The 20,997-nt window shown below is 53.6% G+C and overlaps 1 protein-coding gene across 19 annotated transcripts in view; it reads left to right on the top strand.

Annotated features, from left to right (window-relative positions):
- Window positions 1–17,776, top strand: part of LOC107150829 (BTG3 associated nuclear protein) — an 82,242-nt gene extending 64,466 nt beyond the window's left edge. For all 19 annotated transcript variants that reach the window (XM_048792525.1, XM_015495971.2, XM_048792529.1 and 16 more), the window contains 3 exons: window positions 1,388–1,426; window positions 15,169–15,312; window positions 17,189–17,776. In XM_048792525.1, the coding sequence (XP_048648482.1) occupies window positions 1,388–1,426; window positions 15,169–15,312; window positions 17,189–17,260 (255 nt within the window). In that variant the 3' untranslated portion in view covers window positions 17,261–17,776. The remainder of the gene's footprint in view (window positions 1–1,387; window positions 1,427–15,168; window positions 15,313–17,188) is intronic.
- Window positions 17,777–20,997: the final 3,221 nt, after the last annotated feature.

Below are 20,997 nucleotides of genomic sequence, written 5' to 3'. Positions count from 1 at the left end.
GAGGGAGGGAGAGGGAACAGATGTAGGGGAGAGGCAAGGGGGGCAGGAAGAGGGGGGGCAGGAGGAGCGGGAGAGGGAAGGGTCCAGAGAGGAGGAAAGGAGCATGGGGTGAGGGTTCCGTGGCTGACTGTCGTGCCTTAGCATCACCAGGGGGCTTTTTGGAGGACTGATGAAGGGGTGGAAGAGTGCTAGGCCTGGCTTGCAAGGGCGAGGTGCTGGGGGCAGTGAGGGTGAAGCTGGTGTCCCACAGGGAGCAGGCCTCTGAGGCTTCAGGCCTGCACTCACGTGGAGGGATGGGAGCAGAGTATGGGCAGGTTGGCCAGGTGAGTGCTGTGCTGCACTTGGGGGAATGGGTTGTCATTAAAGGCATAAACATGGAGGGGTGGACAGACAGCCATTAGCATGTCAGTCCTGACTCTCCAGTTTCCTAGATGGCCCAGGCATCCAATCAGAATTTTTACTTTGCTTGTAAGAGAGGCAGGTGCTTGTAGTCACTCAAAGGAGAGAAAATAGATACTGTAGTAAAAGAAAAAAATAAACACAATTTTTTTTTTATTGTTTTATGCTAAAATAGCCTGTGTGCTCATTCTTGAATTTCAGTTTTTACTTTCAATTTTGATTCTTTCTCCAGCTTTCAAATCAATCTGTGAATTATTTTTATTTCCATCCATTAAGAATCAAATACTGGGCTGGGGATGTGGCTCAAGCGGTAGCGCGCTCGCCTGGCATGCGTGTGGCCCGGGTTCGATCCTCAGCACCACATACAAAACAGGGATGTTGTGTCCGCTGATAACTAAAAAATAAATATTAAAAAAAAAAAAAATCAAATACAATAAATTACAACAGTTTGCTTGTAGCATTAATGGTGACTTTGTGATAAGTTAGGATATGGAGACAGTCTTCTTATCACAAGAAATCCTTACCTTCATGTTGTTTGTTTAACATGAAGTAATTACTTTGTCTGCGTAGTGACATGGAGTAGAGTCTACCAGCCTAGCCCAGCTCATTTGGCGAGGAGTGGAAGTGTGGTCTGAGTGCCACGTGGTGCTCGGGCCTGCCATGCTGGTGTTGTATGGGTACCATTTGCATTGCTCAAGTATTTCAACTGTTTCAAATAAAGGTTTAAAAAGAAAAAAAGATTCTTATTTGGGGTCAGGGTAGAGGGAATGGGTGCATGTTTTGTTTTACCAAAAAATAAGTACCTAGAGACTAAGCTTAAAATATATATATATATATATNNNNTTTTTTCCATTGCTACATGGGGTTGGATTTTATAGAATTAGTGATTCCTAGGTGTTTCTAGATGGCATGGGAGGTTGTGCCTGTCTGCATGGGTCATGGTGTTGTTTTTCTGTCCTTGAGTGTCTCCTTTTCCCTTTGCTTGCAGGGCAATCTACAGATCCACCACGTCGGCCAGGATGGGCAGGTAGGTTCTCTCCTGTCTTCACTTCACATCTGCCCACTGTCCCCTGGCTGGGGCTCCCCTGCCTTCTCTCCAGCATTGCCTGGGTGTGATGGCGCCTGCAGGAGGGAGCTGGGAGGGAAGGGCTGGCTTCCCTCTTGGTGGCCATGCAGGTGCCTGGAAAACAGGCAGGGCAGTGCTCTGGCACTACTGTCCTAGCTTTGTGGGATTGTGCCATAGTTTTGCCTCATAGGGGAGCTCCCCTGAATTTGTTATTATTTTCTGGTTGTGTGTGTATGAGCTGCTGGTGGGGCTTGTGCAGATAGCTGTGGGTCAGGACAAGGTGGGCTTGTTCTTGCTGTCACACTCCAACCACTTACTTTCTCTAGTTGAAGAGGAAAAGAGCAGCCCTCCAGCGAACACTCCTGGTAGGAATTCTGTAGCTGCTGAAGAGCCTCTAATGGAGGCCCCAGGGAGGCCCTTGCTGGCCAGGAGAGGGTGAGATTGGGCACAGGGTTGTTTTCACAGCCTTTTGAAGACAGCTCCTGACAGAGACAGGATCTGGATGGCCCTTCTGTTCTGTGGCGCCCGAGCTGGGTAAGGGTGGAGAGGCTGCACACAGCTCGCTCCTATTCTGGGGGCACGAGCGCTCTCCTACGAGAGGTCTGTTCGTATTTCTGCTCTGCGTGGCACTGTGCACTGGAGAGTCGAGAACTGGACACAGGGCAGACACAGCCCTCCAACTCTTTCTCGACCCCTTGGGGTGCACTGAGAGGAGGCTGCTTGCCCTAGATAATCTGTTTGGATCAAGGTTCCAGTGGCTGAGTGCTGTGGTGGTTGTATTATATAAATCTAAATTTGCTGCTTTGAGTAAGAGCCAGAGCCAAAGGAACAGAACCAAAGAGAACCCAGTTCTTATGCGGTCCTTCTGCATCTTGGTGACAGGGCCACACAGGGCCTGGTGGAAGCTGGCTATTGTCTTTGTGGTCTTGCTTTTTGCTCATGGTCAGGGTGGCAGAGGCTCGGCCTCCTACTCATGGTTTTTCTCTTAGTTTTTGATGTTTTAGCGGCTCAGCTCATATCTATACGCTGGTGGCATTATACCTTGTTGACACACACCTGGAATTTAGAGCACTTTAGCAGAAGGGTTTCTCCGTTCTTCTTTTCTGCTGTAACACATCTTACAGCATATTGCACTGATTTTGCAACCCTTGGTTTGAGAAATACTGAAATGGATGACTGTTAGTGTGTCTTTCTCAAGAACAGTTATAATTAAATAATTTTTAAAAGGCTTACAGCTATGAGGAATTTATACTGTACTTTTTAATATATTTCCTCTCATATTGTTAAAAGATAATTCTTTAATTTTATTAGAAACATTTTTAAAATTGTAACGAAGTTAAAGAAAAATGATTATAAACATACTAGTTAGTTCTTTCTTAGCACCTTCTCAGGAATTTAAGTTGAGATCCAAAACATAGGATTATCTGTGTCACTCAGCACTGAGTGACTTTCCCTGAGCATTCTTGAATCAGGTGTCACCTGTCTCTGGTCTTGGGTGGCCTCGTTGTCCTTGGGGTTGGTGGTGCAACCTCATTGTGTGACTCGTACCATATCCACAGAGCTCAGGGCAGTTTTGTTCTGAAACCCTTTTCTTGCAAGGGCTCCAGGGAGAAAAGGAGCCCTGATGCTGGAGGGTCCCAGGCATAGCAAGTCTGTGTGGGAAGCCTGTGGAACGGCCCTGGGGATATCAGAGCACCCTCATCTAGCAGCTAGAGGGACTTGTTCAAGGAGCCTCTTGGTATCTGTAGGCCCTAACATACGCTAATTGCTTACTTACTGGTGCTTCCTGGCCCAAAGATGCCATGGTGTTAGGGAGTGGGCAAAAGGTGACCAGAGACTGAAGGGTAGGGGAGCAGTGTCCTCCCCGTTTGGCATTGTGTCCCCTAGAATGCCCAGCTTGTGGAAAAGGGCTCTTGGAAGGAACTAGGTGGGTGTCTTTCATGACTCTGCGTTTATTAGGCTCAAGGGTAGTTTTGCTCCAGCCTGAGCTGGGATCATTGGAAGGCCCAGCTGGCTGCCCTGTCCAAGGCAAGGGGCTTCACTGCACAGTGGTGAGAGTTCCCGTTTGGAGTGGAGTGGCATGTCCCTGCGATCCTTGTGGAAGCCACGTTTTCCTTAGGGGAGGGAGCAGAATGTTCACTCCTGAATCTTAGACTGGTAAGGTGGAGATGTGGGGCTGCCTGCAGTGTGGACATGGCATGTTTCAGGATCTACCTCCTGCCCAGCGTGGGCTCAGAGCCCCTTAGAGGAAGGCAGGCCTAGTGTCGGCAGCGTGGACTGCCTAGGATCTGTCGGCTTGAGCACGGCCTTAGTGCAGGAGCTGGTGGTTTGCAGGTGAGGCACTACTACAGTTTGGTTTCAGAATTATCCTCCTGCCTGGGCCGAGCAAGACTTTGGGGACTGCCCTGGATAGCGGTTCCTGTGGGTCCCTTGCCTTCTCGGGGGTGGGCTGCGGCAGGACAAGGGAAGGCTGAGGACTTTCCCCGACTATGCTGCGTGGCACAGATGCCAGGACCCTGATGCCCGCTGTCCTGGTCCTGTTTTCTCTGGTGGCAAGGAGCTCGAGTGCTGGCTGTGATTCAGGAGACGAGTGTGTTGTGTGCTTCGCTCTCACTGTTGTCCCTGGTGAATTCCTTGGTGTTGGGCCTCAGAAGGCACAACAGAGGGGTCTTTCAGGCAGGTAGAAGGCCGGTGAGAGCTGGATGCAGCCTCTGGCTGGGAAGGGCTGTGTGGTTTCCTAAGAGAGGGCCTGGAAGGAGCAGTCCCTCACGGAACCTGCCGAGGTCCAATTAGCTGGAGCAGCGGTGTCTGAAGGGCCTCGCGTAGCTCTGTGAGGAGGTCCCATGGGTCCCTGTGCTGCCGCGCTCCATGCTGCTGCAATGTCCTGGCCCACAGCAGACATATCTCCAGACAGCCGAGGAGGCAGTGGGTCGTCTGGATCGACTTCATCGTTTTCAGTGTACCTTTGAAAGGTAAATGAAAGACCTGGAGTATTAGAACCATTAGATCCATTTTTGTTCCTCAGAGTACCCAGTGCAGTGGACAATAGTACGTATCGATACTCCAGGATTCCTCGTTGAGTCCTTGGGTAGATAAGTTAGCATGCAGTCAAGTGAAGACATTTGAAAACTTCCATGTTTGACATTTTAAGATGTGGCAGATGGAGGCTGCTCCTCGCTCTGGAGATGGCCTGTACTCTCCCTTGAGTATGTCTCTGTTTCCCTGAATAAACTTCTGCCCAGGCCTCTTTTCTCCCCTTTTATTAAGCAGGTTTATTGCAGTATGATTGACTTGTCACAGTTCGACATTTGATGTGTTAATGTGTGACCAGCTTTAAACAACCACAAGTGGAATGTGTTTGCTCCTTCTCAGTTTCCAGCGATGACCTGAAAGCTCACAGAGTAGCCCAGAGCTTCAGTGAGCTGAGCCATCATGACCTCTGGGCAGTTGTGTGCTTCTTTCTAGTAGCATCAAGTTTGGAACGTGGTTTGGTGACTCCTGGGCCTTTCCAAAGCTTTTCTGTTAGCATCTTTTCAACGTGCCTCTTGTCCTGGGCAGTGGGCCTCGTGCCTTCACTTGGCAGTGCGGATGGTTTCTTGGGGGTGGCTCAGCCCAGGCCCACTCCTACGGTGTGTAGGTGCTTGGTAAGCTCAGGTGGAGCTGCTGATGAAGGAGGTGAAGATCCTTTAGCCCAGGGACCCTTCTAGAAGGCTGTTGAGGAGCCGAGGCTGGCAGTGTTTTTCTCCAGGTGCCTCATCTCCTGGGTCAAGGAAATGACAGTGGAGAGCACCTGTGAGGACACTTGAGGCTGTCCTGCTCAGGCCCAGGTTTCCCTCGGCAATCTGGGAGCTCTGACTAGTCCAACTTGTGTCAAGGTGGAAGGTTCTTCTCCATGCGCTTGACTTGGGGTCGCACTGAGAGGAGGTTCCACACTGTACTGAGCACCTGCCTTTTGGGCCAGAGGAACAGATGCCAGGCCAGGAGGTCGGTCATCTGCACTGAGCCTCCCCGAGCTCCCTGGTCAGCAGTCAGGCCTGAGGAGTTCAGGATCCCATGGCCTCACGGCCAGACTGGATAATGAGGGGGCAGAGGGCATGGAAGGAGCTGCTCCCAAATGTGGCCTTTGAGAGCCATGGGCTCTGTGCCTGGCGGGGGCTGATGAGGACTGCTCTCACCCTAAGGGGTGAGTGAGGCAGGGCTGTGCTTCGAGTGTGGCCTCATCTCCTCTGTCCACCTGCTGGCTTTGAGGGTGCACTGCAGGTGGCTGTCTGGTTCCTCTGGGCAGTGGGGAGTCCTTGGCCTAGGTGTCGTGATGTGGCCCTGCGGGGGCTGCTTGGCTACAGTGGTGCTCCTACGTGTCGAGGTGGCTGGAGTCTCCCGTTCCCAGCTCTCTGACTCGGGGAGCTGTGGAGGGCAGCGAGGACCGTGCTGTGGCTTCTGTGGACTTCCACACCAGTCTGCCTTGAGGACAGGCCCGCTGGATGTTGCCACACCCCACCTGTCCTCCCCTGCCACTATGCTGGCACCTCAAAGCCCCCACTGGGCACAGTCAGTTGTGGAATCAGTGCTGCTGTCTCGTGGCACCCATCGACTGGTGGACAATACCAAAAGGAAAGAGTGGAATGGTGATGTGGGTGCGCTGCATGAAGCCAGAAAGTCCCGGAAACCTTTAGAGTCACAGTGGTCCTGGAACAGTGGCCAAGGCGAGGAAAACTGGGACCAGGGCAGAGAATCAGTAAATCCAGGAAGTTGAGGAGGTGTTGCCAGCAACAAATGGTAGCTGCTGGCCAGCCTTGGCCTTTAGCCATCTCCATAGACACCAGGCAGTGAGCGGCAGGAGGCGTGGCTCCTTAAAAATTGGTCTTAATAGGGGAAAAGAGAAAAAGAGAAAAAAGGGCGAGTCCTTTCAGAGTCTCCTTTTGGGGCGCCATGAGCACAATGTGGGGAAGTGGTCAGCACTCAGTAGGTGTTGGGCTGAGGGGCAGGTGAGCTGCCCAGAAGCTGAGACTCTCCGGGAACCACTTCCCCTCAGAACAGAAGCTGGTGAGGAAGGAGTTGGTGTGGACAGTTTCCTGGTGCTTCGAAGGGAGGTCATTCCTGAAGTCAGTGAGGCTCCAGGCTTCTTGGTGCCGCTTGATGGGCAGCTCTCATCTCACTTTTACTGACGGGTCTGTCCCAGGCGAGGGCTGGCTGGGAGAAGGGCGTCCAGGCCCCCTCTGTCTTTGTCTGTTTTTACTGGCCGTGCATCTTGGGCAAGCCAGTCAGCCTCTGAGGCTCCGCTCCACACTGCAAATGGGAGCTAATAACAACACACAAGGTAATGCCTATGCCAGCGCCAGGGCCACGGCTGCATAGCCACATGCCTTTCTTGGTGCTGTTGGTCTGTAGCCTGGAGGTCTTGGCTGGTCCTCCCTTCCTGGGTCTCCTGCACTGGTCCTTTTGGCCAGGTTTAGGGTGGATGATGGAGTCATGGGGTCTCTTCTGACAATTAGGATACTGTATATTTGTTCCCGAGACGCTCAGCTGTTGACATTTGATTGACATGGCCTCTGGCTAGGGCATGTTCTAGGCAGGATCTTCTCTGTGTGCAGGTTGCACCCCAGCTGCGAGACCCTTCCTCCACTGCAGCACCTGCTCTTCCTCACCCACTGGCCCTGCTGGCCTCAGCTGTGGGGAGGAGTTTATCCTCTGGCTTCCTCAGGGCCTGGCCTGGGGCCACAGCTCTGAGCAGGCTGCTCCTCCTGCCAGTCCCAGCTCTCGCTGCCCTGCTCCTTGTGTGGCTCTAAGGCTCAGGCTTCCCTGTGTGGGGACTACACCTTGGCAGGCAGTCCTGTGTTTGATGTCTCCAGGTTTTTCTAGGGTGATTGTGGGTTATTTCCTCCCGTGACCCTGTTCCATTTTCTAGCAGATGAGGTGCCCAGTGTCCTGTTTGGTAGAGGGTACTCAGTGCTGGGTCCTCTGCTGGGACCATGTGGGTAGTCCATGGCGGAGATGACCACCTGCTGCAGTCTGCCTGACTCTGGAGCCCTGCTGTTGGAGGCAGAGGGCACCCTGCTGTGGGAAATGTGGTCTCTGCCTCCCTCCCTTCTGTTGAGGTCCTCAGGGACTGGGAGTGGGGGCTGGTGGGGGCTGTGGGATGCACTGTGCGAGTCTGCTTTTGGAGGCTGAGTTTCCTGCCTGTCAGGGTGGGCAATGGCCCAGCCCCAAGGCGGCTGTGTTCTCCGAGTGGCATCTGCAGGGCCTGTGAGGATAGTGCCCGGGCTGCCAGTGGTGCAGGGACCCGTCCTATAGAGCTGTCAGTACCAGAAAGCCCATGTCATCCTTGTGTCGTGCATGATTGCAGTTTTCACTTAGAGCATTTAACAAGTTCAAATATGTCCCTGATGGAGTTTGTTGAGCTGGAACTCCATCTGTGGAGCAGCAAGGGCTGAGGGGTCACTGTGACGAAGACCCCTAGCCCACTCCTTCCTCCTGTGGCGCCGCCCACCTGGAGCATGGGAGCAGGCAAGCCTGGGCTGTCCTCCTTCCTGTAGCCATACTCCCGGGGCTCCTGGAGCACAGTGTGGATTCTTGGGTGTTGTGTCACTTGGAGAAAGACTCCCTTCAAGAATTGTGTTCACAGCTGACCCTAACCATCTGCGAGCGATTTGAACTCTTGGACTCGAGGTAGCCTCTTGCTGCCCCCAGAAGGACTTGCTGAGAGCCAGCTAGCTGCGAAGGCCAGCCAGCCCACGTTCAAAGGGAGCGCACATTGGAGCACCACCCTGGTGCTCACCCATGCCGTGGCCAGGGTTCCCCACTGCAGGGTCTGGGCCTCCGAGGCACGGTGCAGGTGGGAGCCTGGAGGTGCCACCCGGGTTCTGGGGAGTCCTTTAAGGCTGACCCTCCCCTGGTGCCTAGACATATTAAAAGTGCCACTCTCCTCTCCTGCCTTTCATTTTCCTCTTTCTAAACTCTGTGGAGACTGGAGGTGTGGCCTCCTAACCTCCAGGGACTGGGACCGGTGCTGTGCTCTGAGGAATGCTGGTGACCGCAGGAGTCCAGGGATGCCAGAGGGTCCTCTGTCATTTGAACTCAAAGTCTGAGGAAACTGGGCCTGAGGAGCCAGGAAGGGTCAAGTCTTGTTCACCACATCTTCCTGGAGGGGCAGTGGCCGTGGGGGTGCGAGCCCCTCCTCCGCCTGTGTAGGCTGAGGTCCTGCTGGCTGTCGTCTGCCTCCCTCTCCACCCCCTGGCCTCCTGCACTTCCAGCCGTATCTGTGCCTTGGCTGTCTCCCAGGCCCAGTCCTTTTGCTGTTAGCAGTGCTGGGACTTCATTTTCTCCAGGACTCTTCCCATCCCCAGACCGAGAAGAAGTCTCTGTTTATCTGCTGGCGCCTGTTCCAGGAAAGATTGGGGCAGTTTAGGGTGTAATTGTTGGGCATTTAGCTGTCCAGCAACTCAGGGCCATTGCCAGACAGCACTGGGTGTGTTGACTTTTGCTTCAGAATGAAAAGAAGCAGGTACTATTCAGGGGACAAGCACGTGTCTTGGCAGTGGTGTCCTGCCACCCTGTGGCTCGACATGCTCCACAACAGCTCTGCTGTGACATCAGGTGTGCCCTCTGCAAAGTCGAGCTGAGCTTATAGTACATCATCAAGGACGGGCCCCTCTGCTGGACTCTTGCCTGCAGGGCTGACTGGCCATCAGGACATTTCACCACCTAAAGCTCAGCCCTCCCCACCATGCTAAGCACAGGAGCTCTGGGTGGCAGTCGAGGGGGTGTTAGCCTGCAGGCCTCTCTTGGTACCTATGGAGGGGCCACCATATGCCTCCTATAGTTGGGCCTACTGGGTGGCTGAGACCCCAGCAGATGCTCAAAAAGGTGCTTGGGATTGTAGGCCTCTGCCTGTGTATCCTGGAGCCCTGTGAGGTGATGCTCATGAGCCATATTTATGACTCACCTTTTGGGGTGACTCAGTCCTGATGGCTGCTGGAGAACCTGGCAGTCCAGCCCCACCCAGGCCTGAAGATGGGAGCTGTCACAGGTGGGGACCTTTGAGACAGGATGCCTCACCGCTGCTGACACCACTGGCTGCTGCCTCTGGTTCGGAAGAATTTTGGCTCTCGATATCCCAGGTGTCTTTCAGACCAGATGGCACTCTCCCTGTGGCTCTTGCAGCATACCGAATGACCTAGGACATGGCCTCAGCCGAAGAGGAGGTGCCCAGGCAGTCTCACTTGCTTTGGGGCTGGCTGGGGTCCAATGGCACAGTAAGCGTGTGAGGAAAGGCTGAATGGCTTTGAGGGCTGCCCTGCAGGAGGTCAGAGGGGTCCATTCTCCCTGTTGAAATAGGAATTTGGCTTTTAAATCCCCGTCACTTGTGCCTTCTGAATTGTGGAAGCACTTTTTTGGCAGTCCCTAACAATGGAGGGGGCTTCAGATTACTGCTGACCTCCAGATGCTCTTCTCAGGGACCCAGTTGTGTTGGAGGTCCCTGGCCCAGAGCCCATCTCATCCCACCCTGCTGTGGAGGGTTTGTGGAAAGTGAAAGGAGACTGTTGGATGATCCTTTGAAGGAGCTCAGATCTGCCCTGTAGGCCCTCCTGGGAAGCTGTGGGAGAGAGCAGGAGCCGAGATGTTCTCACAAAGCAGAAGACTGGAAGCCAGTGTAGACAAGGGTGTCTACACTGCAGCTGAGCTCTCAAGTGGAGAGACTGTTTCTGTGCTCTGACCCCCCCAAACCACTGGTTTCTGCTGGGAGCCAAACATAAAAGAAATGCACCCTCCCATGATTCTGGGGGCAGAAGAACACTGGCAGTGCAGGCCCCGCTCCCCTGAAGGCTCTGGGTGAGGGTCCTTCCCGCCTCCGCCAGCCGTCCTTGGTGTTCCCTGGCTTGTGGCCGCCACAGCCCAGTCTCGGTGGTGCTGTGGGCTTTGTTGTTTCTGTCCACGTTTTCCTCTTCTGGGAAGGACACTTCCTTAGGTTGGGCCCACCCTGCTCCAGCAAGCTGCAGGCACTGGGGCGGGAGTGTGTTAGGCATGGACTGGCACTCCCAGCATGCCCCAGTTCTCGCCAGCTCCAGGACACATGGGAATTCACAAACTGAGCATGAGAGCTGGGGAGAGGCTGCAACTGCAGCTCCGTCTCTGGTTGTACCCTCAAATAGCAGGCAGGTTGCTGGACTCGGGACTCCTGACACAGCCCACTGTGTGTGTGACCGCAGCAGATGGTCACTAGGCCTCTCCTTCCCACTTGGGGTCATTCTTAATATCCACAAGTCTTCCCCAGGCCTCTCCCTACATGGCTTGGTGGTGCAGCAGAGGGGAGCCATCAGTCCTATGCATATGGAGGGTGTCGTCCTTTACTGTGGCACTCACCAAAACCAAACAGTGGAGATGCTGCTGAAGGTCGTGACTTCTGGGATCCATTCCCGGTTGAGAACATTTCCCTTTCATTTACCAGTCACTCCAGTCACTCTAGTCTGCAAATTTAGAGTCTTGAGTTTTCAGACCTTACAGTTCTTCAGCTTTAACTGGCTGTGTGGACCATGTGGAAGTCACTTTTGGGCCATGTTCATGGGGCTTGCTGTGGGATGTCCTGAGGACCATCTCTGAGTGACTTGGTCAGGACCAGAGACAAACTGCCTGATTCCAGTCATTCATTAAAAGTAGTTACAATTTGATCTCAAACATGTTTACTGAAGGCTATTTTAAAATGTGAAATAATTGCACAATCTTTACTATGCTCTAATACCTAATATTTTAGATTGGATTTTAAGTTGTATGAACTTTTCTAAGTTTGTGCTGGACTTAACCAGCCAGGCGGAGTTGGTGGCCGCAAGGTGCTGGCTAGAGCGTCTTGGCACACTCCCTTCCTTCTGCCTCCTCCACCCACCCAGAGGCTCTGTCTGTGTGGTTCTGAAAAGTCACCACCCATTCCTTAGCCTCTGCCTGTCCCATTCTGGTCTTTCTAGTTGTGAGCCATGAGCTTCCCTGGCACAAGCTCTGACCAGAATCCCATCCCTACATCACCCATGACTCAGTGGGCCTAGGTTAATCTTTCCCAGCCTTGGCCACTGGGGATAGGCCACACTTGATACTGCCATTAGAAACAAGGTGACCCAGGTTTGCAAGTTTTTCTTATCTGGCCAGTGTCTTCCAAGGATTTTCCATTTGCCATGCATGAGTAAGTGCCGGGTCACAGGGTCCTGGTCCCCGGAGCCTGAGACAAGGTAAATAACAATGCACTCTGCAGAGCTCAGCCTCACAGCAGCACATTAGGGGAGTTACCAGAGCGGTCTGGGGGCTGAGCGCAGGCCTGGGGTCAGAGATGCTGGAGGTGGGGTGTGGAAGTGTGGCAGAGCCACGGGGTGGAGGGTCTGGGTCAGCAGGTGTGCAGAAGCATGTGTGAGGGCATAGTTGACAAATAATTAGTAAGCAGACCTTTCTGAACCCTTTTTGCCCTGGGCCCCCTCCTAATACTAGGTATGTCTGCAGGGCAGCCAGACAGTGAGACCCAGGAGGCCAGATGGCTGGTTGTGCCCATTGACACCCAGCCCTTCCTGCAGGCTGAGCACACTGTCCCTGCTGCCCCTGCGGCTGCCTCTGCGGCTGGATGGCCGACTGCCCTGCTCTCAGGGCTGCGGTCCTGAAGGTTGTCGGTTGCTTGGCAGTCGGGAAGCAGGCCTGCAAGGGCTGTGCGGGGCAGCGCCCAACTTGCTGATTCTGAACCACGAGGGGCATTTGCTGGGGACGAGGAGATGGAACAGGACAAGCAGTCGGGCCGGTTGAAGAGTCGGTCATGGGCAGCACGGTCACTGACTCCGCGAGATTTCAGCTGTCCTTGCCTTGCCCAGGCCTCATGGCTTCTCTACTGGAGCTCTGGACTCTCTGCAGCCCAGACCCGCTGACCTCTAGCTATCTTTCCAGTATGATCTCTGGCTCCTAGTGCCCTCTGTCAGGCCCTTAAGACTCACTTTCTCTCCCTCTAGTGTCCCCTCCCCCACCCCACCTGCTGCTGTTCTTGAGAGCACCCTATGCAGGTCCAGATGCCCCAACAGTGATCCTGGGGTCTCAACAGGACACCAAACAATAGTGTCCCTGGTGGAGCCCCCTTGCCCTGCCTTTTGTGTAGCACCCCCTCTTGGGCAGGGCCTGTGCATCTGCCTCCCTGATGGACTTGGGTCCATCCGTCCTGGGCCAACCACTCAGCTTGGAGCACACGGGCTGGGAGGGGATGTGGGCCTGCTGCCCCACTGCTGAAGAAGGTCCGGTGTGAGCGGGGACCTGGAGGATGCGGCCAGGAGCAGCTGGCAGGGCTTCCCCGGCAGCACTGCCGTGGCGGCTAAGACACTGCTGAGAGCCAGGCGACGTCGGCCTGGGACAGGGAGAAGAGAACTTAGGAACACTCCCCGTGTAAAGGGATCTTAGCCAAGACAGAGAACTTTAAGAATTCAAGATGAAATTGTGAAGCAGAACTGTCCAATCCATCTGCTAATGGGAAATAAATATCTAGGGAATGTCCCTAACCTCCGAGGTTGTGGTTACAATGGGCAGCCATTCCGGCACTGTCTCGTCCCTCGATCCTCAGCTGTGTGTCTGCAGATGGAGCAGCCTCTGTGGCTCTGGGCCCAGGCACCCTGTAGAGGGGCGCCACCACACCAGCAGGAACAGAAGAGTCCCAGCAACTAGGGCTAGTCTCCCTGACACCAAAGCCCCACCCCCAAAATAAGAGCTCTGTCTGCTTTTTCCTGAAATCCTCAGTTTTATTTTAAACTGAGCTGCTTAGGTAAAGCAGAACCACATTGCCTGGAAAAACATAGCTCTGAGGCAGAAATAATAAAACTCTACCCAGTAATACAAACCGGAAGAAGGGATCTAGATGTTTTTGTTGATGGATTCTGTGAAAACACTGGGTCGTTGTGTTTGCTGTCTTTCCTCCCAGGAGGGGCCGAGCCCTATCTAAGGCGCTTGCCTGTTTGTTACCCACCGAGTGTGCACCGTGGCTCTGCCTACCGCTCCTTTGGGGGACAGACGGCGGGCAGTGCCAGGCTGCTGTTGGGCACACTGTGGCAGCAGGTGCATTCTGGGTGAAGGTACCAGGCACATTTTTGTTGAGTGCTTTTGCTTGAGTTCTAGTCGTGTAGGTGAGCCATTTTCCTGTGTAGTTAGAGCTGGACACGCAGCTCATGGAGAGGGAGGGAGGCAGAGTGTTGCCAGACTGTCCCTCTGGTCCTGCAGCCCTGTGCCACTTGTCCCCAAGCCTTTGCTTTTCAGTAATGGCTGTGGCCAGTGAATGGCTGGCAGGACATGAGGCTGAGGAGAAGCCCACACCCCCTCATTTGCTGGAGCCTCAGATAGCAGTAAGGGGCTGGGTTTGGAGCAGTGGCCCTGGGGGCTGGGCATGAGGCTGGTTTGTCTCCTGGGCCTCCCTCTATGAATAGCACTGGGCCAGAAGCAGAATGGTGGGCCACTTCTTGAAAGGGCAGCAGGTTGCAGGGGTGTTTTGGAGGAGACAAGCCACAACAAACTATGGCAGGCATGTCACAGGGCATTCTTCTGATTCTTTTCCCATCACTCCATTTACAAAGGCTTTTCAGAACCATGTGAAGCCAGACCACTGTGGTGCAGAATCAAGTGGTGGGCCTGGTGTGTGGCCCTGCTCTGCCAGCCCTGGCCTGGACTGAGGAGCAAGCGTGTGCTGGTGTGGGTCTGCCCTCCAGCAGCATGGTTCAGGAGCACACTGGGGTGTGCCTGAAGGTGCAGCTGCTCCTGGGTTCTTGGGCTGTGTTAGTCTGCTGCCTCCTGGGGACAGGCTCTGTGTGAGGGGTCTCCTGCACAGGTGCGCAAGCTGAGATTGTGTGTAGGAGTTGAGGGTGAATCTCGGCTCTCTCAGGGTGGGGCCTATGTAAAGACTCCATGGCTCCTGGCAACTTGGGCTTGTGAATGTCCAGTGCCATTGGAGACAGAAGCCCATCCTGCCTGCTCTGGGCCATCCTGACTGGGGCTATCTGCTCAGCTGCCTGAGCACCAGGTGGTCCCCTCAGAAAGTGGACCCCAGTGCCGGGTGCTGATGAGATGGGATCACCCTGTTGCCTCCTGGGCACATCCCAGGTATGTGCTTTGGTTGTGCAGGGTCAGGAGGGCAGAGGGAAGCAACTGATGGGGGCAGAGGGGTCTGTGCTGTTGCTGGCTACCCCTGGGCCTCTGGTCTCAACCACCTTCCCCAGAGGCTCCTCTCTGCTTTTGTCCTTTGCAGCCAGAGCTCTTGCTGGCATATGCTTTGCTGCACGTGATCTCGAGGATCTGAGTTTTAAGCTCACACTTCTTTCTGCTGTGTTGCCTGCACTTGCCTATCAGGTCCTGCGTGACGTGGGCTCCTGATCAGTGCCGACATTCCCAGGAACACCCTCAGCAGGTCCCTTGGCTGACTGTCTGGAAGCCTTAGTTTACTCTTTACGCGAGACTTTAAAGTCCTGCCTAGGGGGCCGTCTGCGGGAGGCGGGCATGAGCAGGTCAGGTGGGCTTGGCTGCACCTGGGCACGCTCAGTGCTGCTCTGCCCACCTGGCCAAATGCTGCTTAAACATGGACCATGAGCCAGCATGGGACACTGTGTGGGCCTGGGGCCACCTTTGTCCTGGTCTGGAAGAAGGTGTCGTCTGCAGCTCTGATGATCATGCTGTACTAATGAGCCTGGCTCTATCCAACTTTGTCCCTCCAGGTGCTTCAGGGTGCTCAGCTGATTGCCGTGGCCTCCTCAGACCCTGCCGCAGCCGGAGTGGACGGGTCCCCTCTCCAGGGTAGTGATATCCAGGTGCAGTACGTCCAGCTGGCACCAGTGAGTGACCACACGGCCACAGCACAGGTAAGTCTGGCGTCCCTCTGGAAAGGATGCCCTCCTATGGGTGGTCCGGCTGCCGGCTTCCACAGAGCTCACGTGGCTTAGAGGCTTTCTGCCTGACTTTTTCCTGGAGGGAGGTAGATTACGACTGAAAGGCTCACAGCTCAGACGAAGACACCTTAGGGATTCTGTTTTTATAAGTGCTTGCAAACCTGGAGGTGAGAGGTTAGACCTGGCCCAGACCCAGATTTAAAGTGATACTTGAGATGAGGAAAGGCTTATCTGAATTCAGAAGCAAAAATGAAGTTCTGCCCTATTTTCTCCTCCTCAGAGTTCACTTCTGGGGCCCAAGACCCAGGTCCCCATTCTCCTGAGAGCCCACTGCCCCTCCTGTCAAGGGTCACACCTCTGTGGGGCAGACCGCCAGGTCAGTCCTCCTGCGGTCCTTGGGCTGTGAGTGCTTGTGAGCCCAGCCAGTCCCAGCCTGTTTCTCAGGGGCAGGTGGACAGAGAGCTTGCCTCTGGCTGGTGATAGGAACGCAGAAGGCCTGGGGTGGCCCCATATCTACCCTAGTGACCTCAGCACTCGGTCTCATGAGTCTCCCAGTTCACAGCAAGACTGCAGTGGGCTGAGTCTGAGAACATGGGTTCCAGTGAAGCGGTTGCTTGCCACTCGGCCCCATAGCCGCGCCATGGGAGCACAGCCAGATGCCGGGCAGGGTGGTCAGCTTTTACCCCATGGCTGAGCCCACGGGAGATAAACCGAGAAGGAATGTAAGGTGTGACCAAGCACCCCCCTGGGAGGGAGTGTCGGGAGGAGAACCCGTAGCAGCTCTCTGTGGCCCACCTGGTGGGGAGGCCCCTCAGTTCTGGCGTGCTGGGTTCCCTTGGTATCCTGCAGCTGCTACAGTCCATCCACATTCTTTCAGTGCTTCCTCGGGTAGCTCAGCTACCTCTGCCTGCAGTCTCTCTGCCTGTGGGCTTTGGGGCAGGTGGCTTCCCAATGGAAAGATTTTCAGTCCCGGGCAAGGGCCTGTCCCCTGCCTCATCAGCACCCTAAAGTTCTGCAGAAACTGTGGGCCATAGCTTGTGATGGCATCGCCTGGCCTCTGACACAGGCTTGTTCCTTTCGTGATTCCTGCTCAGCCACGTAGGGCTTCTGCAGAATGGGTGATAGCTGTGCTGGGTCCTTCCTCCTAAAGTAGAAGTCCCTCCCTCTTTTAAGGGAACAGCATGTTGAGTGTCACAAGTCTTTGGAAAGTGCAGCCTTAGACTATGGTAGGAGTTGTCATGTGCCAGCTCCCCTGGGGACTCTGGCCTTCTGGTGGTGCTTTGGCTTGTCCTGTCTCCTTCAGCTGCACCTTTGGGTGCACACAGAAGCCTGGTGGTTTACTCCACTAGAGTGTGCTCTGGGCACTGATAGGGAAGACTTAAGTCACTGATAGGGTGAATCTTCCTTATCTTAAGACAAAGCTGTGACATGTGCACAGGTCCTTGATGTAGCTTTGTCTGAAGTGCTTTTCTGAAATGTTGGAGAGCAGTTTGTCATACCTGAGGCTCTAGGTAAATGTGTCTGGCTAAGTACGTACATTAATTAATCCTATTTATTCCCCAGTACACCCAGGACAAGCGGATGGGGAATTGGCTGTAGCCACCGTGTCCCGAGGGCGTGTGCAGGAGAGGTGGGATGGGCCGGGTCTGTCACTGTTGCTGCCAAGTGCTGATGTGTCCTGGGTGTTCACTCAAGTTGGGATGATGGCGATGCTGGAGCTCTTTGAGCTCTGCCTGAGTGTGCTCCACGCTGTGTGTGAAGGTCCTCAGCTGCTTTTTGACAAGGGAGCTGCTGGAACCTGTGCTGGTGGACATTTTTCTAGGAAAGTCCTCCTTTGTTCTTCTTGCAGACGGCCGAGACCCTGCAGCCCACCCTGCAGCCTGAAATGCAGCTTGAACATGGAGCAATCCAGATACAGTGAGGCAGGAGGGACCATCACAGCAGGACTGCACTGGCCTGGCTCAGCCGACAGCCTTGGTCTCCACGTGCCCTGTTCTCACTCTGACCTGGAAGCGACTGTGCAGATTCTCTGTGGCGCATCCAAAAGCCTCCTCCTGCACAGGGTGCCCTGGCTGTCCCTGCCAAGAGGGCCCTGGTTTGAGTCATGCTGCTGGGTCCGGAAGGGGAGCACAGCACCGAACACGTTGAGCACACTTGGAAAGTCAAGAATGACGATGTTTTGTTTAAACAGCTTTTTTTAATTTGCTATGGTGTTTATAACAAAAAAGAAAATTGGAAAAAAAAAAAAAAGAAAAAGAAAAACAGTGGCGTAACAGAAGGCTTTTGCTGTGTGCTCTTTTCAGCGCCATGGAGACGTGTTTGCAAGAGACGGCTAGCGGTTTTGATGGAAAGATTGCTTACCTACTTTTCTAGGGGGATGCTCTCCCACACACTGTAATTATGCATTTTTAATGAAATAAATTGTATTTATGACCAAGGCAGCTTCAATGCTATTTCACCTTAAGAGATGGTTCACCTGAGGGTGCCCATTTCTGGGGTGGGGTCCTCGCCAGATGCTGTCCCCAGGCCCACACTACTCTGGCAGTCACTGCCCAGGCTCCCACAGTGGTGGCAGGCATTTGGGGCATTCCTGGGAACAGTTGGGAGGCTACTTCAGTTAATGGGGGAGCCTCAGAAGCAACTGAATTGTACCTCAGCCCAGACGTCTTGTTCTTTCAGGAAGGCACCAGCTCGGGAAGTGTGGCCCAGGTGTCCTTGGAGAAAGACTTTCCCACAGGGCTTGCCTCAACATCTGCGGTTTTTGAAAGGCAGAAAAAAATAGTTTCAAATAGAAATGCAAGGGGTGATTTGAATTATAGGTGACCAGCAGAACCTGGCCTGCTTCTGCCCACACTGTTCAACAGTCGTGTGCGTGGGGTTTATGACATCAGTCTCAGAACATGGTGCCCAGTCCTCCTTCTGGGAAGAGTTCAAGGTTGCCTTCTAAAACTATTGCAACTCTGCCCACTCCACCCTCTCAGGGCTCCTGGGCAGGGTCCTGCCCACCAGGGCACCTGACCTAGGGGCGAAGGCCAGGGCAACTTAGTATAGTCCGTGTCTACCTGTGGGAGCTGGGCCTGGGAGGAGAGAAATCGAGGTTCCCAGCTCTGACCTCAGGGAGGCCATGCTCCAGGATTTGGGATGGAGAAGAATCCAAGGCAGAGTCTTCAGGGGAGAGAATCCATGCAGTCTAGGTGGATCCCAGGGAGAATGAAGAACAGAAGGAAGATGGTATTGAAATCCAGAAAATATACCAGGTTGTATGAACCAGAATGAACCCCTGCTGAGAGGACACTGAAGACCAGAGAGAGAGCAGACCAGAGAGTAGAGGGCAGCAATCCGTGAATGAGAGGAAGCCAGGGTCTGAGAAACAGCTCTCAGCACAGAGCTGGGTCTTTAGCAAACTATTGTTCAGAAATGCTACGAGTGACCCAGCAGTTCCTTCAAGGTGACCTCCTGAGGTGCTGTGGAGACCCCTGAGGTGATATGATTTGGATAAGTAGTATTCCCCAAAAGCTCATGGGTGAGCTGATGTAAGAAGGTTCACAGGCGAAATGATCCGTTTTTGGAGCCGTAAGCTCATCGTCACTGGGTTAATCCACCTGAGTGAATTAACTGGGTAGTAACTGGAGGCAGGTAGGGTGTGATGGGAGGAAGTTGGTCACTGGGGCCATGTCTTTGGGGTTCACCTCTGTCCCTGGTGAGTGAGGCACGTGCACCTGCTTGCCTCTGCCCTCTCTCTCCTCCTGGCTGTCGTGAACTGGTAAGTTTCCTCTGCCACGCTCTTCCACCAGGAAAGTTCTGTCTCACCTCTGGCCCAGAGTCATGGAGCCAGCCAGTCATGGACTGAATGTCTAAAACCATGAACCAAAATAAACTTCTCCTTTTCTAAGTTGTTCTTGTCACGTCTTTTGGTCACAGCAATGAAAAGCAGACTAAAACAGAAATTGATAACCGAGAAATGGGTTTATTGCCATGACTAACCTGACCATTTTGAACTGGTTTGTGGAAGAAACGTGGAAAAGTCCGGAGGTGCAGGCTGGAGAGGCCTTAGAGCTTAGTGGGTGACTCTGGAGGTTGCTCAGGAGACCAGAATGCCCGCAAGACTGTGGGCAGTGAAGACTGAGCTCATGAAGTCTCAGAGGAGAAAGACGACTCTGGGAAACTGGACTGGATGCCATTCATGTTACATTCTGCCAAAAAGGTGTCTATGTTTTGCTCATGTCCTGAGACTTGATGTGAAACTGAATTCAAAGTTAATGGACTAATTATTTGGTAGGAGAAATTTCAAGGCAGCACAGCATTCAGAGGGTGGCATGGGTATTGCTGGTGGCTTTTAGCAAGTGTACTGTGATAATTGGGAGCAGAAAGAGTTGAAACTTGCAGTTCGGCCATAAATATGTGTGTAAAACGAGGGCCAAAGAAGGTGTTGTTGTTGAAGAGATTACAACCACTAAAGGGATGCTAAGTACTTCACACAGACATCATAGGAAAGGTGACTTGAGGCATCTCACAAACTGGCAAGACCCCATCCATCTCAGGCTCAGGTGTACAAATTGTTTTGAGAAGAACCCACTGGGGCAGCATACCTACACAGTGGCCTAGGAAGCTGTTTCACCACACTCAGCTGTCCAGGCACTCATGCTGCTGTGGCCATGTCCCAGGAGGCTTGGCTACTGCTTGAGATGGTGGGAGACCTCGGTGGCAGCCATATGGTGCTGGTTCTGCAGGATTGCAGAATGCTGGATTTAGCGGGTATGGGACTTCCACTGAGATTTCAACAGGAAGACCAAAGAGGCCAGGGACAAGGTAGCAGTGTTGGAGTCCCTGCAGGCAGCCCCTGAGAGGGCAGTGCCTGAAGATGGGAGAAGGAACTTGAAGCTGCTGTGGAGACCCCTGAGACTAAGAGATGCCAGTAATGAGGGACCCCTGCTGCGGAAAGCTGCAGGAATGAGACAGATCGGCCACAGGAGAGGTCATGTGGGCTGCAACCAGCAAGATCACGGGATAGAGCTACACAAGCCCTGTGGAGAGATCCTCCTGATGCCATGATCTCCAGGTGTTGGACGTGGAGCTACGGGATTTGTTGGCCCAGCTGGATTTCAGTCTTGCTTTGGTCTTACCCCTTTTCTCTGGGCCCCTCCTTCTCCCTTGTGGAATAGAAATGTTTCCTCTGTGCCATTATATGCATACCTGTAGCTGGTTTTGATTTTAACAGAGGAGAACATCCATGAGTTGGCCTTGAGTCTCATGAGATTTTGGAGATAGATTTTGGCAATGCTGGAACTGTCAGACTGTGGGGTCTTGGAAGTGGAATAATTGTATTTTGCATTGTGTGATGGGCATGAGCTTTTGAGGACCGTGGTGGAATATTATGGTTTATATAACGGGTGATCCCCCAAATGCTCATGTGTAAGACAAAGAAAGAATATTCGAGGTGAAATGATTGGATTAGCAGAGCTGTGCCCCAGTCAGTGAATTAATCCACTTGAATGGATGAACTGGGTGGTAACTGTAGGCAGGCCGGGGGGTGGGGGGGTGCCTTTGGGGTTTATCTTTTGCTCCTGGAGGGTGAGAGCTCTGCCTCGTGCTGCTGTGGACTGGGGTTTCTTCCACTGTGATGTTCGGCCTCACCTCGGGCCCAGAGCAACAGGGCGG

This window comes from Marmota marmota, unplaced genomic scaffold (assembly GCF_001458135.2).
Source record: "Marmota marmota marmota unplaced genomic scaffold, marMar, whole genome shotgun sequence".
Taxonomy (NCBI): Eukaryota; Metazoa; Chordata; class Mammalia; order Rodentia; family Sciuridae; genus Marmota; species Marmota marmota.
The sequence above is the reverse complement of the archived record's forward strand: the minus strand, read 5'-3'. Positions and strand labels throughout refer to the sequence as shown.